The 17254-nt window shown below is 40.5% G+C and overlaps 1 protein-coding gene and 1 non-coding gene across 3 annotated transcripts; both read right to left on the reverse strand.

Moving 5' to 3' along the window:
- Positions 1-555: 555 nt before the first annotated feature.
- On the reverse strand, positions 556-16481 carry scamp4 (secretory carrier membrane protein 4). Of its 2 annotated transcripts, none has more exons than XM_060941466.1 (7): positions 16403-16481; positions 16006-16145; positions 13161-13289; positions 12887-13043; positions 12324-12425; positions 7625-7742; positions 556-2733 (listed from the first exon to the last, which is right to left on the reverse strand). In XM_060941466.1, the coding sequence occupies exons 2-7, from the start codon at positions 16010-16012 to the stop codon at positions 2551-2553; spliced, it is 696 nt and encodes a 231-aa protein (XP_060797449.1). In that variant the 5' UTR covers positions 16013-16145; positions 16403-16481; the 3' UTR covers positions 556-2550. The 2 variants fall into 2 exon arrangements, with proteins under 2 accessions (XP_060797449.1, XP_060797448.1); XM_060941465.1 differs by having other exon boundaries at positions 16006-16022; positions 16403-16478.
- trnar-acg (transfer RNA arginine (anticodon ACG)) lies at positions 3712-3784 on the reverse strand. The gene has a single exon. It is a non-coding gene; the product is annotated as a tRNA-Arg (tRNA).
- Positions 16482-17254: the final 773 nt, after the last annotated feature.

Below are 17254 nucleotides of genomic sequence, written 5' to 3' on the forward strand. Positions count from 1 at the left end.
TGGCACAGTGGTGTAGTGGTTAGCACTGTTGGTTCACAGCAAGAAGGTCCTGGGTTCAAGCCCAGCAACCGGCAAGGGCCTTTCTGTGTGAAGTTTGCATGTTCTCCCCGTGTCCGCGTGGGTTTCCCCCACAGTCCAAAGACATGCAGGTTAGGCTAATTGGTGGCTCTAAATTGACCGTAGGTGTGAATGAGAGTGTGAATGGTTGTCTGTGTCTATGTGTCAGCCCTGTGATGACCTGGCGACTTGTCCAGGGTGTACCCCGCCTCTCCCCCATAGTCAGCTGGGATAGGCTCCAGCTTGCCTGTGATCCTGTAGAACAGGATAAACGGCTACAGATAATGGATGGATGTATATATTTACAGTCAAATTATACTATATGGTACAGATGATAATGTTGCGATCTACAACCTTCAGATCAGTAACTCAAAACCTTAATCACTGAGCCACTGTTACCACTATAATACATTTCTTTTCTGTCATATCAGCCTCAGGTTTATGCAGTCTAGAAGCTTCTAGAATCTTGTTGTATGCAACAGACATATCATTCTTCGAAAGCATTCAAAAAGATTGTTTTTATTAAATTGCCACAAGTTAGTCATCTTTGTAATATATTTTACACATTCACAATCTTACCAAACCAGAATTAATGTTTTTAATCATGTTAATCAAGTCAGGATGAAGTTCTGCACTCATAAGCCCTCAAACGTAGGTTAACATGGCCACTTTGTAAACATACAGCTCCTAACAGGAACATGACAATTAAGAATATTAGCTGCAACACCCGCTAAAGGAATGGATACCTGAACAGCAGGGCACTGAACTCAAAAGCAGTGGTTATCCGAAAGCAGACAAAAGGAAAAGCATTGACCAAATAATCTTGCCTGACTAGAAATCCACTTGCAAAACTGCAGAACTTTTGGCAAAAAAAAAAAAAATTACATATACACAGTACTGTGCAAAAGTCTTGGGCACCCTTTTTTCATACAACCTTTGTTATAGATTTCTATTTTACGGCTTCAACATTATCACGTCAGTTCAAAAACACTTTAGAGTTCCAAACATTCATTTTTCAGCACAAAATTAAATGTTACAGAAAAAAAATGCTTGTATCTGAGCAGCGTATTACATAAAGAGAGCACTTTTCAGATGAAAAAAAGAAAACATAATGAAGGCTTTGGTGCAAAATGAAGAAGCGAGCGTGACAGAGTGTCCAGAAGAACTGTGGCTGGTTCTGCAAAATGCTCAGTAAAACCTACAGCTCATTTCCTTATAAAACTGCATTCATTGTACCTGAGATTACTTTTTTTTTTAAAAGCAAAGGGTCGTCTCACACCAACTATTGACTTTTTCATTTATTATGGCTTACTGCTCATCTCATCTCATTATCTCTAGCCGCTTTATCCTTCTACAGGGTCGCAGGCAAGCTGGAGCCTATCCCAGCTGACTACGGGCGAAAGGCGGGGTACACCCTGGACAAGTCGCCAGGTCATCACAGGGCTGACACATAGACACAGACAACCATTCACACTCACACCTACGGTCAATTTAGAGTCACCAGTTAACCTAACCTGCATGTCTTTGGACTGTGGGGGAAACCGGAGCACCCGGAGGAAACCCACGCGGACACGGGGAGAACATGCAAACTCCGCACAGAAAGGCCCTCGCCGGCCACGGGGCTCGAACCCAGGACCTTCTTGCTGTGAGGCGACAGCGCTAACCACTACACCACCGTGCCGCCCTGGCTTACTGCTGTTTATAGTATTTTTTCCATGTTGAAAATTTTAATTTCATTACTTTTTAAGCCATTTTTGGTCGACAGCATTTCTTTCCACATGCCTAAGACTTTTGTACAGTACTGTATATTTTACATATCACATGCTAGATAGAATAAAGAAAGTTTGTTTTTTACACATGCTAGATATAATGGAGAAATTGAGGAGGTGAGGCAGAAATTCTGAACAGCAGAGAAAAAGTGGTTAAAAAAAAAAAGGTGCACTTCAGTGGAAAAAAAATGAAATGTTCTTGGCAAGCTGAAAAGCATGCAACTCCTCTGCACATCTTCGGTGAATTAAAAGGCCAGACAAATGACATCTGTTTTCTGACAAAAAGTACATACTTTTTTAAAAATCACAGAAAACAAATTATATCATGATGGTGCAGTGTGGAGATTGTGATGTAAGGCATCATTTGGCAAAAATAAATAGTGTTGCGATTTAAAGTATTACACTTCTCACATTTAGCGTGAAAGGCTCTGGAAAAGCTGTCGCTACTTTAGTGTGAGCAGCATCGATCCAATCGATTGTGTTTATGCAGTAATATTACTTGTATCAATCGGAATGTAACCGAGATGTTTCTTATGCAGCCACTTTTGTGATGCAGTTTGTAAACAAATATACAGTGGATGTTTGTTTTTTTTTAAAAAAGTCCTTTTTTTTGTAGTGTCAACGTTTCAGTCATGCTGTTCACACAGATTCATGAGATGACCGAGATGATGAATGTGCAGGAGAAAGGAGCATTCTGGCTCCATCTGGAGTTCAGAGTGGTTTATCACCACGGCCTGTTTTCTGGGTAGCTGGGCACAGAAGCGGGGTACTGGGGGAGACTGGGGCCGGTCTCAGCAATGGCATTGAAGCCAGCTTCTCTCACAGGGGCACTCTTCCACGCACCAGTGTTCCATTCTTCCTGTGCACGCTGAAAGCTGCCCCCACCACCACGGTATAACCTGTGAACCTGAAATAAGGAAGAACAATGTGTACTATTTAACATAATTGGACACACTGTCCACCTCACCTGACCAAGCCATAGACCAGGGGTATTCAAGTGAAAGTTTCAGTTACGTAAAGCTGCTTTTTTAGCAGACACTTCGCATGGGGTTGAGGAACACAGATTATTCCCTCTATTTTCAGCTGGGCTACAACTTTTTTTTTGAATAACTGTTGACGTCTCTCGTACCTTCCTTATTATTCTAAGAGTGCGCTATGAAATCTTGCACGGCAAACCTGTCTGAGGAGGATTAGTTGTGGTTCCATCAACTTTCCACCTGCATATTATCATACGATTGTCATGACAGGGATATTTCAGGTCTTTGCTGTGGCTGTATAGCTTTTTCTATTCGACTATCATTTAATAATTTTTGGAAGAACTTTAGGAAACTCCTTCACGTTCACCTTGATTGTGACTTGGTGAGTGAAATAACGTTTATATATTCTAATTAAGTCTTTTTGTTTTTTTAATATAATGTGAATACTTTTTTCTGTATCAATTTCATTTCATGAAGCATATCTTTATTTATGCCTATGAATATATAAAGAAAGAAAGCACAACTTTATTCATCACACACTTGTGAAATCTCCTCTCTGCATTTAACCCATCTGAAGCAGTGAAAACACACATGCGCACACACGAGCAATGAGCACACACACATACCCAGAGCAGTGGGCAGCCATGCTAACAGTGCCTGGGGAGCAGTCGAGAGTTCGGTGCCTCGTTCAAGGGCACCTCAGCCCAAGGCCGTCCCATATTAACCTAACTGCATGTCTTTGGACTGTGGGGGAAACCGGAGCACCCGGAGGAAACCCATGCAGACACGGGGAGAACATGCAAACTCCACACAGAAAGGCCCTCACCAGCTGCTGGGCTCAAACCCAGGACCTTCTTGCTCTGAGGCGACCGTGCTAACCACTACACCACCGTGCCCCCCAAAATTTTCGAGCCAGCCAGGAGTCGAACCTAGAATCTTCTGATCCGTAGTCAGACGCGTTATCCATTGCGCCACTGGGCCAATATAGGTACTTGTTCAAATTTATAAGTCAAAAAGCATTATGCATGCAAATCTGAAGTAGATACATGTACTGGAAGTATACTGAATAACAAAAACAAATGTATCTGAATACTTATTTCCCTTCTCTGTATATACAGTGGTGCTTGAAAGTTTGTGAATCCTTCAGAATTTTCTATATTTCTGCATAAATAGGACCTAAAACTTCATCAGATTTTCACACAAGTCCTAAAAGTAGATAAAGAGAACCCAGTTAAACAAATGAGACAAAAATATTATACTTGGTCATTTATTTATTGAGGAAAATGATCCAATATTACATATCTGTGAGTGTCAAAAGTATGTGAACCTTTGCTTTCAGTATCTGGTGTGACCCCCTTGTGCAGCAATAACTGCAACGAAATGTCGCCGGTAACTGATGATCAGTTCTGCACACCGACTTGGAGGAATTTTAGCCAATTCCTCCGTACAGAACAGCTTCAACTCTGGGATGTTGGTGGGTTTCCTCACATGAACTGCTTGCTTCAGGTCCTTCTACAACATTTCCATTGGATTAAGGTCAGGACTTTGACTTGGCCATTCCAAAACATTAACTTTATTCTTCTTTAACCATTCTTTGGTAGAACGACTTGTGTGCTTAAGGTCGTTGTCTTGCTGCATGACCCACCTTCTCTTGAGAGTCAGGTCATGGACAGATGTCCTGACATTTTCCTTTAGAATTCGCTGGTATAATTCAGAATTCATTGTTCCATCAATGATGGCAAGCTGTCCTGGCCCAGATGCAGCAAAACAGGCCCAAACCATGATACTACCACCACCATGTTTCACAGATGGGATAAGGTTCTTATGCTGGAATGCAGTTTTCCTTTCTCCAAACATAACGCTTCTCATTTAAACCAAAAAGTTCTATTTTGGTCTCATCCGTCCACAAAACATTTTTCCAGTAGTTTTCTGGCTTGTCCACGTGATCTTTAGCAAACTGCAGATGAGCAGCAATGTTCTTTTTGGAGAGCAGTGGCTTTCTCCTTGCAACCCTGCCATGCACACCATTCTTGTTCAGTGTTCTCCTGATGGTGGACTCATGAACATTAACATTAGCCAATGTGAGAGAGGCCTTCAGTTGCTTAGAAGTTACCCTGGGGTCCTTTGTGACCTCGCTGACTATTACACACCTTGCTCTTGGAGTGATCTTTGTTGGTTGACCACTCCTGGGGAGGGGAACAATGGTCTTGAATTTCCCCCATTTGTACACAATTTGTCTGACTGTGGATTGATGGAGTCCAAACTCTTTAGAGATGGTTTTGCAACCTTTTCCAGCCTGATGAGCATCAACAATGCTTTTTCTGAGGTCCTCCGAGATCTCCTTTGTTCGTGCCATGATACACTTCCACAAACATGTGTTGTGAAGATCAGACTTTGATAGATCCCTGTTCTTTAAATAAAACAGGGTGCCCACTCATGCCTGATTGTCATCCCATTGATTGAAAACACCTGACTCTAATTTCACCTTCAAATTAACTCCTAATCCTAGAGGTTCACATACTTTTGCCACTCACATAGGGTTGCAAAATTCCAGGGGAATTTTCAGAGTGGAAAATTTCCATGGAAATTTTGTGAATTAACGTGAATTTATGGGAATTTTGGGAATTTTCAAAACCAACTTTACTTAAAAATTGATACAAAAAAATAAGGTCCTTTTATTCAGATTAGTATATTTCTCTGGGTCTCTGTTCTGTTCAGAAGAACATACAAGCAAAAACAAGCATGTAACTAATTAAACAACTGAGAAAATTAATAACCACCAAATGTTTTACAAAAACAATACGGGTTTTCCCTGGTACATGTATAATGAATTAAACAACAACCTTAGACTTTGTGAGAACTTATCTTCAAAAGCAACTTTAACTCTACTTATGATTTTGAAGACTGCTTCCTGTAACTTTTTTGTTTACTAATTACACTTCAACAACTTGAATTCCTTTTTCATTTTGCAACTGGTTTGTAAACCATATCCTGTCAACTAATTTGCTTGCAAATTATCGGATTAGAAATAATGATTAGGGTCTACGATGCTATTAAAACAATGACATTAAACAGGCTTGCTCCAGATTCAAAGAAAAAAGTGGCACTAATAGATTTTACAAGCAGCAAAACTTATTTCAAGACTACTAGTAATTAGAAATTTTACATTTGACTTTTTTTAATATTCCTTGTTATTTTATGATGTGATACCTTTGTGATTAAATCTGTAGACAAGTCTTCAAGTTTTGTAAAATTTTGTAATAAAAATGGTCAAAATTGAGTTTTTGCAAGATTTTTAGAAATCACTACTTGTTATGCAATGAGTTAGATTTCCAGTCAATTCTTACCAAAGGGTACTGTTATTATATTAAAATGTTATTATATTTAGCATCTTGGAATTTCCCACAAAATGTAAGAGTGGCAAGATGCTTTATTTGAAGAAAAATCCCTAATTGAGATTGAGAATAATAATTTTTCACTGAAAAATCTGAATACTAATATTGAAAAACTAAAAGCCTTTTATTAATTGGCCTTTAGCAATATGTCCTATTTTTAATTAGCACAAAACAGTACATAATTGAAAGAAAGGCTTAACATGGGTTTTGATTTGTTTTTCTGGGTGATGAAATGTTTTAAAATGTTTCAAACTTAATAAATGCCAAAATTGAAAATTCCTGAAAATTCCCGGGCCCTTCAAAATTCCCGGAAACTTTCCACCCCTTTGCAACCCTACACTCACAGATATGTAATATTAGATCATTTTCCTCAATAAATAAATGACCAAGTATAATATTTTGTCTCATTTGTTTAACTGGGTTCTCTTTATCTACGTTTAGGACTTGTGTGAAAATCTGATGATGTTTTAGGTCATATTTATGCAGAAATAGAGAAAATTCTAAAGGGTTCAGGGTCGGGCTGAAGGACCAATCAATGGCAGCTTGGCAGTGCAAGGTTTTCCTATCATGACCTTAAAGTGCATATCACGGGTAAATTCAGGAGTGAGATCAATATAATTCTCCCATTTTATATTAAACTTTGGTCAAATATCTGTAACATTCTGCATTCTCTGCAATTTTTTTACCTTGCGCAATACCAGGAAAATTCAGTTGAAATCAAGCCATTTGAGGCGAATTGGTCCGCCTCTGAAAAAACTTGGCATTTGGATTTCCCGGCAAACATTGATTTTCATGATGTCATCTGCGGGACGCCTCCCTCTGAATACTACGTCAGCACTGGTTTGTTTATGAGAAAACGACCTGGTGGTTTTCTGCAAATTTCTTCAACGTTATCACATAATTATTAAAATGGTTAACAGATGTATCGTAGGAGGGTGTAGCAACACCAATCTTGATGGGATTAGTACTCATCGTTTCCCAAAAGACCGGACAATGAGAGAGAAATGGGAGCCCTTGGTCTACACAGGCTGTGCACTGAAACCGCGCAAAGCTCGCGCAGCCTGCTGGCGCTTCCGCAGGTAACGTCACGAATCTGGCTCCAGACTCTCTTGGGATTTTTCCAGACGCGTTTTGTCATTTTATTTTTTTTTCTGCTGTAGACAGATGGCCTTGTGCAAAATTACCCTTCTGGATGAGTGTGTAAAGGGACATACTTTCATATAAAAAAAAAACAACACGAAATTGGTTCAGAATATGCATTTTAAACTTACACTGACAAATATGGACACAACAATTATCAGCTCATCTGTAATTCCCATATTGGGCCATCTGTAATATTCAAATGGAGGAAAGTGTTTATTTGGTCATAATTATACTCATGGCTTGTTATTAAACTTGTGTTCAAGAGCCAGTCTGTCATACTCACCCTGATAAGAGCCAGTCCCATCAGCACAGTGACTCCAGTGAAGAGCAGAGAGGAGATGAGCATAACCACCCCAGAGCCCACATTAGTGCTGAAAAACATCACTGTAGCTATCCAGCCACTAGAGGTCATTTATAAGGGAGGGGAAGGGAAGGGGAAAAAAAAAAAAAAAGACAGTTAGCCATTCCCATGAATTGTCTCTCACATGAGCAGCTGCACTGAATCATGTGATGATGGCTATTAGATTTCAGTGTTTTGTCAAGCAGACTGCTTTATAACCTTTGAGCTGAACCAAACGACTTTATGGTTTATTTATCAAAAGCAATGTGCAGCCCAAAGACTGCATCCCCTTAAGACAAAATTAAATGCGTAGTAATAAAATATTTAGTGTGTTAGGTTTCACTGAATTACTTCATTACATCACACGTAGTGTATGGTAAAAGTGGATACTAAAAATTTATATATCAGTTTGCATCTCCCTGTCTGATTATATTCCAGCTGTAATATTCAGCCCCCTGGAGCTCACACTGATCTGAGGATAGTTGTTTTTGGATAACAAGAAAAACATTAACTTTTGCACTAAAATGTATTTTTGCCCATGCTGAAAACCTTTCTTCTTAGAGGAGCTTTTTACTTTTTATTTATTTACAATCGGGCTTTTCATTCCGTGTCAACATATGAAGATGGAATCATATAGCAAATGAGTGTGGCAGTCTGGTAAAAACCACTGGATGTCACGGTGGCTGAATTCTGATAAACATACTTATTAACATACTTTGACTTTACTAACATACTTGAATATTTAATCTTGTCTATGTTTCCTACAAAGATGCTGTTGGGTAAGGAGCCAGTTAAGGAGCAGCGCCAGAGTTACGTCCGGATGCTCTTTGTGGATTACAGTTCAGCCTTTAACACAATAATCCCAGACATTCTCATCAGAAAACTGGACACTCTCGGCCTCCCCCGTCTCACACGTGCCTGGATAAAGGACTTTCTCACCAACCGGCCCCAGACTGTGATACTTGGCCCCCACTTCTCCTCCACCCGCACGTTGAGCACCGGCTCTCCACAGGGTTGTGTGCTGAGCCCCCTCCTGTATTGCCTCTACACCCACGACTGCAGTTTGACCCACACCAACAACCTCATCGTCAAGTTTGCTGACGACACCACTGTGGTCGGACTCATCTCGAAGGGAGACGAGGCAGCCTACAGAGAGGAGGTCCTGAAGTTGGCAGCCTGGTGTTCGGAGAATAACCTCGCTCTGAACACCAAGAAAACCAAAGAGATCATCATTGACTTCAGGAAGCACAGCACTGACCTAGCCCCCCTTCATATCAACGGCGAGTGCGTGGAGAGGGTCCACACCTTCCGGTTTCTCAGCATTCTCATCTCCGCCGACGTCTCCTGAACAGAGAACATCACGGCAGTCATCAAGAAGGCTCAGCAGCGGTTACACTTCCTGAGAGTTCTCAGGAAGTACAACCTAAACTCCAACCTGCTGCTGACCTTCTACCACTCATCCATTGAGAGCCTGCTGACATACTGTATCACAGTATGGTACGGCAGCTGCACTGTTGCAGACAGGGAGAGGCTCCAGAGAGTAGTAAAGGCAGCACAGAAGATCATCGGCTGCCCTCTCCCCTCCCTGATGGACATTTACACCTCCCGCTGCCTCAGCAGAGCTAAGAACATTACCAAGGACAGCTCCCACCCTGGCTATGATCTGTTTGACCTGTTGTCCTCAGGGAGGCGCTACAGGTGCATCAAGACAAAAACAAATAGATTCAAAAACAGCTTCTTTCCAAAAGCCATAACCACCCTGAACTCGAATATGCACTGACTTTATAGTCTAAACCCCCCCCAGCCCCCCGACTCTCCCTGTGCAATACTTATAATGCGCAATACCCGGACTCTCCCTGTGCAATATTTATAATGTGCAATACCCCACTCCATAATGTGGAACACAACACTGTACATAGCACCCCCTTTTTTTTCTTGCACTATATTCTTTGTTCTGTGTTTATATTGCATATTTTTATGCTGTTTGCACTGTGATTGGAGTTGCTTTTAATCTCATTATACATGTGTATAGTGACAAAGGCATTCTAATTCTAATTAAACAAATGAAAGGGAAAAAAAAAAGTCTGCTTAAAAGATGCATACAACCTCACTAGCTAAGTGTGAATTCCTCTCACACTGAATGTCAGACTTTGATCAAGCTCTTGGATAGTTCCATGCAGTACATTTTAAAATGGTTGACCTTTTTTTCTGGTTGAGATACATGCCAAAGAGAAACATATTTCAGTTCAGAATGTTTGGAAAGGATTAGGAAGAAGTAATAACTTATCAAATCCTAACCCTCTATACCACTGTTAATCAAACATCACTTTCCACCATAATAAACTATATATACAAAAGAAAGCAAAATCAACAAAAAAAACAACATACCAAGACATACCAACATGGTATAATATCGCCCAAATCAAATATATACACAAATACTTATGCTATGCACATATACACACATACAATACATATATACAGTACGTACATATACAGAACACACATACAATACATATATACAGTACGTACATATACACCTACCTATAACTATACACATCCATACATACACAGACACCCATATCATAATTATGCATATTATGCTTATATATTATATACAGTTATGCACTAGGCTATACATACAACATATATATATACACAAATACTCACTTTTTATATAATATATCCGTATGTACCCATACCCACATATACACGGAGTGCAGAATTATTAGGCAAGTTGTATTTTTGAGGATTAGTTTTATTATTGAACAACAACTATGTTCTCAATCAAACAAAAAGACTCAAATATCAAAGCTGAATGTGTATGGAAGTTAGAGTGGGGTGTTTTTAGTTTTGGCCATTTTAGGAGAATATGTATGTGTTCAGGTAACTTTCACTGTGCAGAATTATTAGGCAACTTAATAAAAACCAAATATGTAGCCATTTCACTTATTTATTTTCACCAGGTACACTGATATGACAACTCCAGATTTGCAAATAAACATATCTGACATTCAAACACAAAACAAAAACAAATCAGTGACCAATATAGCCACCCTTCTTCATGAGGACACTCAAAAGCCTTCCATCCATAGATTCTGTCAATTTCTTTATCTGTTCACGACCAACATTGTGTGCAGCAGCAACCACGGCCTCCCAGACGCTGTTCAGAGAGGTGTACTGTTTTCCCTCTTTGTAGACCTCACGTTTTATAATGGACCACAGGTTCTCTATGGGGTTTAGGTCAGGTGAACAAGGGGGCCATGTCATTATTTTTTTCACCTTTCAGACCTTTACTGGCTAGCCACGCAGTGGAGTATTTGGACGCATGAGATGGAGCATTATCCTGCATGAAAATCATGTTCTTCTTGAAAGATGCTGACTTTTTCCTATACCACTGCTTGAAGAAGGTTTCTTCCAGGAACTGGCAGTAGGTCTGGGAGTTGAGTTTGAGTCCATCCTCAACTCGAAAAGGTCCAACAAGCTCGTCTTTGATGATACCAGCCCATAGCAGTACTCCACCTCCACCTTGCTGGCGTCTGAGTCAGAGTGGAGCTCTGTGCCCATTACTGATCCAGCCACAGGCCCATCCATCTGGCCCATCAAGAGTCACTCTCATCTCATCAGACCACAGCACCTTAGAAAAATCAGTCTTAAGATATTTCTTGGCCCAGTCTTGACGTTTTATCTTGTGTGCCTTACTCAGTGGTGGTCGTTTTTCAGCCTTCCTTACCTTGGCCATGTCCCTCAGTATTGCACACCTTGTACTCTTTGACGCTCCAGGAATGTTGCAACTCTGGAATATGGCAGAACTGGATGCTAATGGCTGCTTGTTAGCTTCACGCTTGATTTTCCGCAGATCATGTGCAGTTATTTTGCGCCTTTTTTTCCCCCACACGCTTCTTTCGATCCTGTTGACTATTTGCAATGAAACGCTTGATTGTTCGGTGATCACGTTTCAACATCTTCACAATTTCAAGAGTGCTGCATCCATCTGCAAGACATCTCACAATTTTATACTTTTCAAAGTCTGTCAGATCTCTCTTCTGACCCATTTTGCCAGAGGAAAAGAGGTTGCCTAATAATTATGCACACCTGATATAGGGTGTTGATGTCATTAGACCACACCCCCTCTCATTACACAGATGCACAGCACCTGATATACTTAATTGGTAGTAGGCTTTCAAGCCTAAACAGCTTGGAGTGGGACAACATGCATTAAAAGGATGTTGTGGTCAAAATACTCACTTGCCTAATAATTCTGCACTCAGTGTATACACATTATCAATAGCATGTTATTGTAATTCCTCCTCCCTATACCTCGTAAAGATCTGTTCCTTATACCTTTTTTTTGAACTGGTTTATAGTTGTACAGGGTTCGGTCAATATGGAGCCACTCTCCAAAACAACTAGTACTATCATTTTTCATGAGTTTTAGCCTATATTTCCTATTGTTTGTCTTAAAGATTTTAAACTTAACCCTATACAGTTATACTCTTGAGTAGCACTATTTATTTCACTGGTATCAAATATCAACTAGGATTTTTAGGAAAAAAAAAAAAGGCTGGAAGATTGTTTCGTCACAGCTTTGTTTGAATAAAAACTGCAAATTACTTCCTTAATGTGGTAGGATGATACTCACCATGCACCCCAGTTGTTAATTCCCAGGGTCTGAATGAGAGCAAGAACACACTGAAGGAAGAAAATGAAGAAGAACGCCATGAAGTTAAATGAACTGTCAGCCCTGTGGAAAGAGATAAAGGTAGTTCTTCGGTAACGAAATTAAATTCACAGCAAAATATGGTTTTTGTTTTGTTGCGATACTCAAGACAATGGTACTTTAAAAAAATAATAATAAAAAAATAAATATCACACTGTATGGGGTATCTTTTGACCCTAAAAAAAAAAAGCATAGCCAATTTTTCTATGTTTAACTCTGAATGCAAAATCTTTTACAAGGAAAGAAAAGTCAGTAACGGAATGATGTCAAAAAAACTAAACTAATTTCTTAAAATTCAAACCAAGATTTCTCTGAAGCGACACTGCTATAATTGGAGTGATGATCTTTAAATATGGTTTTCAGTCCATTTTGCCTTGAATTCCATACTTTAGCAATGTCACTGCACTGACAAGTTAAGGCAATCTTAAAACGCTCATTTGACTTGTCAAACATTAGCCTTATTTCTCCTCTCTGGAGCGTCTTACCTAAAAGCCTTGTAAAGGGGCCTGAACCAGCAGGTGTATCCGCAGGGACTGAACAGCACAAGCCACAGGAGACCAAGCCCAAGGTTAATGGCACTGCCTCCGCCCGCCACCCAGGCTATGCAGGACACCAGATTGACGCAGAGTGTAATCGAGTACACTATGAAGACAGAAATATCACAGTTGTCAGAGATGTTTTTACACAGATGTGTATGTTTTAGTTTGGCTCTGCATCTACATGGAGACAGTGAATTGTGTGAATTTGGTGCCAACTTACAGATCCAAAGCTTGTAAACTCTTTTAACAATCTGTTGGTGAGGCTGGGGAATTTCCTCCTCAACATTTTGGTAGAAACACGGCTTAACACGCAAAAACTTGGGCAGAGGTGGGAAGTTATTGACTCGCTCTGAAGAAGAAAAGGAAATTAAATTTGATTAAATCTAGATCCAGTCAAAATTAAAGTCCCCATGAAATGAGAGCCACGATTTTGATTCCATATATTGACAGATTTCCTTCTGAACCAGGAAGTCAGAGTGATGGAATGTCAACTTGAGTGATTTATACTACAGTTAAAAGTGGCCTTGCACATAAATATTTATTGTCACTAATTTGTGGTTGGTAGAAGAGAGCAACTGGACTTGCTTGAAGATTCTTGAAAACGTTTCACCTCTCATCCGAAAGGCTTCCTCAGTTCTGTCTGACTAATAGGGAGTATCAAGTATTTATCCTCTCATGGATCATCAGAGAATCTGAATCAGAATTCTGATGGCTACATTGTAGGTGGCTGATAAAAGATGTCTTAGACAACACAGATTACTATGTACCTGGATGACAGAGAATCTTCACAGACATTGGCACTAATTCTACCCTCTGGGATAGCTGGTTGAGAAAACACACAGCCAAAACCACCCACCCTTTTTCCACCAAAGCAGTTTAAGTGTCAGTTTCTCAAACCAGTTCATCTCGTTTCGACAAAGAACAGGCTAGGAAAAGAACAGGATAGGAAAACTGGTTCAAAACCAGCGCCAGCACTTGGCTGGTCTAGAACCAAGAACCGTTTACATCAGGAACTGGATTTGCACAATCCAGCAGTCTGTGGCCATGTTGTTGTTGTTGTATTTGGTGCTAGCGTTGCTGGGAAAGCAGAGACGTATACAAATGTATACGGTGATGTAATGATGTGGATCTATGGTAGGTCTCTAACCCATGGAAAAGCAAACTGGTTGTTAGAAGGTTCACTCTGAACTGGCACCAGCACCTAGTTCACAATAGTGAAAAAGGGGTAACAGAGGAACCATGCTTGTTGCTAATGAGAACCACCCTTGGGGGTGGGATTATACACATACATTATATATATATATATATATATATATATATATATATATATAAATAAAATGATGGAGTCTTCTGTCAGGCTGACAGACGAGTAGGCAATCAGGCTATTTGTTCATGTGAGTCCGCATGTGGGAGTAGAGTCCAATTCTTGACGCACAGGATTTCCCACAGGTGTTGCAGAGGAAGACGTCTGTAGGAGGTGCGCCTTGCTTGTACCACTCTCGTTTCTCCTTTATGGCCAGTGTTCTTTTTTTGTTCAAAAGCTCTGATACCTGTCGAGCACAACTGCCTCCAGTGCAGACGGTCAAGAGCATGGTATTCCCAAAAGTCAATGTCTACATCACAGGCTTTGAGGCTTGTCTTCAAGGTATCCTTGTAGCATTTGCATGGTCTTCCAGGATTTCGGTGTCTCTGTTTCAGCTGACCATGGTATCCTGGAGTCTTCTATGCAGACGACGTGCCCTGTCCAACGCAGCTAGAGCCAGATGTGTTGGACAGGACACGTCGTCCGCATAGAAGACTCCAGGATACCCAAGATGTTGTTGATGCCTATTCTATGCAGGGCAGTCCACATCTCTCCAGGACCTCCAGGTTGGAGACCTTGTCTTGCCATCTTATGTTCATGATTTTTCGCAGGCATCTTTGATAAAACTGTTCGAGCAGCTGGATGCGGCAACGATAGGTTGTCCAGGACTCTGAGCAGTACAATAAGGTGCTCGAAACGACAGCTCTGTCGGTGTTGAAAAGTAGCCACCTACAGATATATATCCTACAAGTGACAAACTACTGTATCAAATGCAAGAGAGAACATTTTCAATTTTATTTTTTGCATTTAAGTCAAGTGCCCTTGACTGTTTGGTTAATTGAACCAATTTATGTGTGCGTGTGTGTATATACGAGTGTTTAGTCTACGTCTAGTTCATATCTAGAGTGTTTATACTGTTTATATTGTCTGTTTGAGTGTTTAGTCTGTGTGTAGTTCTTATCTAGTGTTTACACTGTTTATATTGTCTGAGTGTTTAGTCTATGTCTTGTTCTTATCTAGTGTTTATACTGTTTATATTGTTTGAGTGGGGGCGGCACGGTGGTTAGCGCTGTCGCCTCACAGCAAGAAGGTCCTGGGTTCGAGCCCCGGGGCCGGCGAGGGCCTTTCTGTGCGGAGTTTGCATGTTCTCCCCGTGTCCGCGTGGGTTTCCTCCGGGTGCTCCGGTTTCCCCCACAGTCCAAAGACATGCAGGTTAGGTTAACTGGTGACTCTAAATTGACCGTAGGTGTGAATGTGAGTATGAATGGTTGTCTGTGTCTATGTGTCAGCCCTGTGATGACCTGGCGACTTGTCCAGGGTGTACCCCGCCTTTCGCCCGTAGTCAGCTGGGATAGGCTCCAGCTTGCCTGCAACCCTGTAGAAGGATAAAGCGGCTAGAGATAATGAGATGAGATGAGATATTGTTTGAGTGTTTAGTCTATGTCTAGTTCCTATCTAGAGTGTTTATACTGTTTATATTGTTGTTTGTTTTTCAATTATTCTGTTTTTATTTATTGCATTGCCTGGTTGCACCGTGGGTCAGAGAGGACTGAAATTTCATCTGTGCTGTATGTCGAGCATGTATAGCGTATTTGACAATAAAGTTGACTTGACTTGATAATTTATAATGGTATGTGTGTCCATAACTAAAGGACAGGTATAAAAATCTCCCAGTTTTCCCTTCAGGGACACTTTAATCGTTTGTATAACGTTCACTGCTCTTTAGTGACAGTAATGTAGTGTAACGTTGTAGATTACTCACCTGTCATTGTCAGGTCTCTGTGATATATTAAAAGAGGAGAAAAGAAAAAGAAAAGCAAACATTAACAAAACACAGCACGACTGCAGTGGAAATGTAGAAAAAGCAGCAAAAACCCTTCAGATTTGTGTACACTGGACGAGCTATAGAGAGAAAAATAAACAAGGTAAAGTGAGGAGTTAGATAATACCTGGAAATTGTTTATGTTTATTGAAGAGGCGGCTAACTCGGAAACACTATCCTCAGCTAAACAAGTTCAGCCACTCAATCAAAAGTCATTCACTCTCTAACGCATTCAAGATAGCTGGGTGGAAATTAACTAATATACAAACATTTATCCAGTTTATTAACGGAATAATCCTTATTAGAGTTAAATAAATCACAAAAAGATAATACCTACCTGTAGGAATATTAACTTTGATATGGATGCAGTATGTAATGCTGGCGGTCTCGAGAATAACGGAAACGGATCCAGGGGGCTTCTGGGAAATGTAGTTCTTATCGAAGGCTCATCAGTTTTCTGTTCAACCGAGACTGACTGCAGAGAACTACATTTCCCAATCCACAATGAAAAGGGTGGATACGCAAAACACTTGTGACTACCTAGCAAGCTCGAGTTGTTTCTATTATAAAAGTTTTGCATGTAATTCAAATAAATTAATATTTTTACGTTCACTTTTTTTTTTACATCAAATAAATTTAATGAGCTCGGATTTCTGCACCTATCTGACCCTGTGTCTGTGTTTTCAGTAATATAACAATTCCTGAGGACTTCAAACATAAAATAAAATAAAAATAAACAATATAGGTAAAATCAGACCCAAATTTGTCCTTGTGAAAATATGTCTGAGAAAAGTTTATTATGGTATACAGATTGGTGGCACGGTGGTGTAGTGGTTAGCACTGTTGCCTCACAGCAAGAAGGTCCTGGGTTCGAGCCCAGCGGCCGGCGAGGGCCTTTCTGTGTGGAGTTTGCATGTTCTCCTCGTGTCTGCGTGGGTTTCCTCCGGGTGCTCCGGTTTCCCCCACAGTCCAAAGACATGCAGGTTAGGTTAACTGGTGGCTCTAAATTGACCGTAGGTGTGAATGTGAGCGTGAATGATTGTCTCTATATGTCAACCCTGTGATGATCTGGTGACTTGTCTAGGGTGTACCCCGCCTTTCTCCCGTAGTCAGCTGGGATAGGCTCCAGTTTGCCTGCGACCCTGTACAGGATAAGCAGCTACAGATAATGGATCTGTAGCCGCTGTTT

This window comes from Neoarius graeffei, chromosome 15 (assembly GCF_027579695.1).
Source record: "Neoarius graeffei isolate fNeoGra1 chromosome 15, fNeoGra1.pri, whole genome shotgun sequence".
Classification (NCBI taxonomy): Eukaryota; Metazoa; Chordata; class Actinopteri; order Siluriformes; family Ariidae; genus Neoarius; species Neoarius graeffei.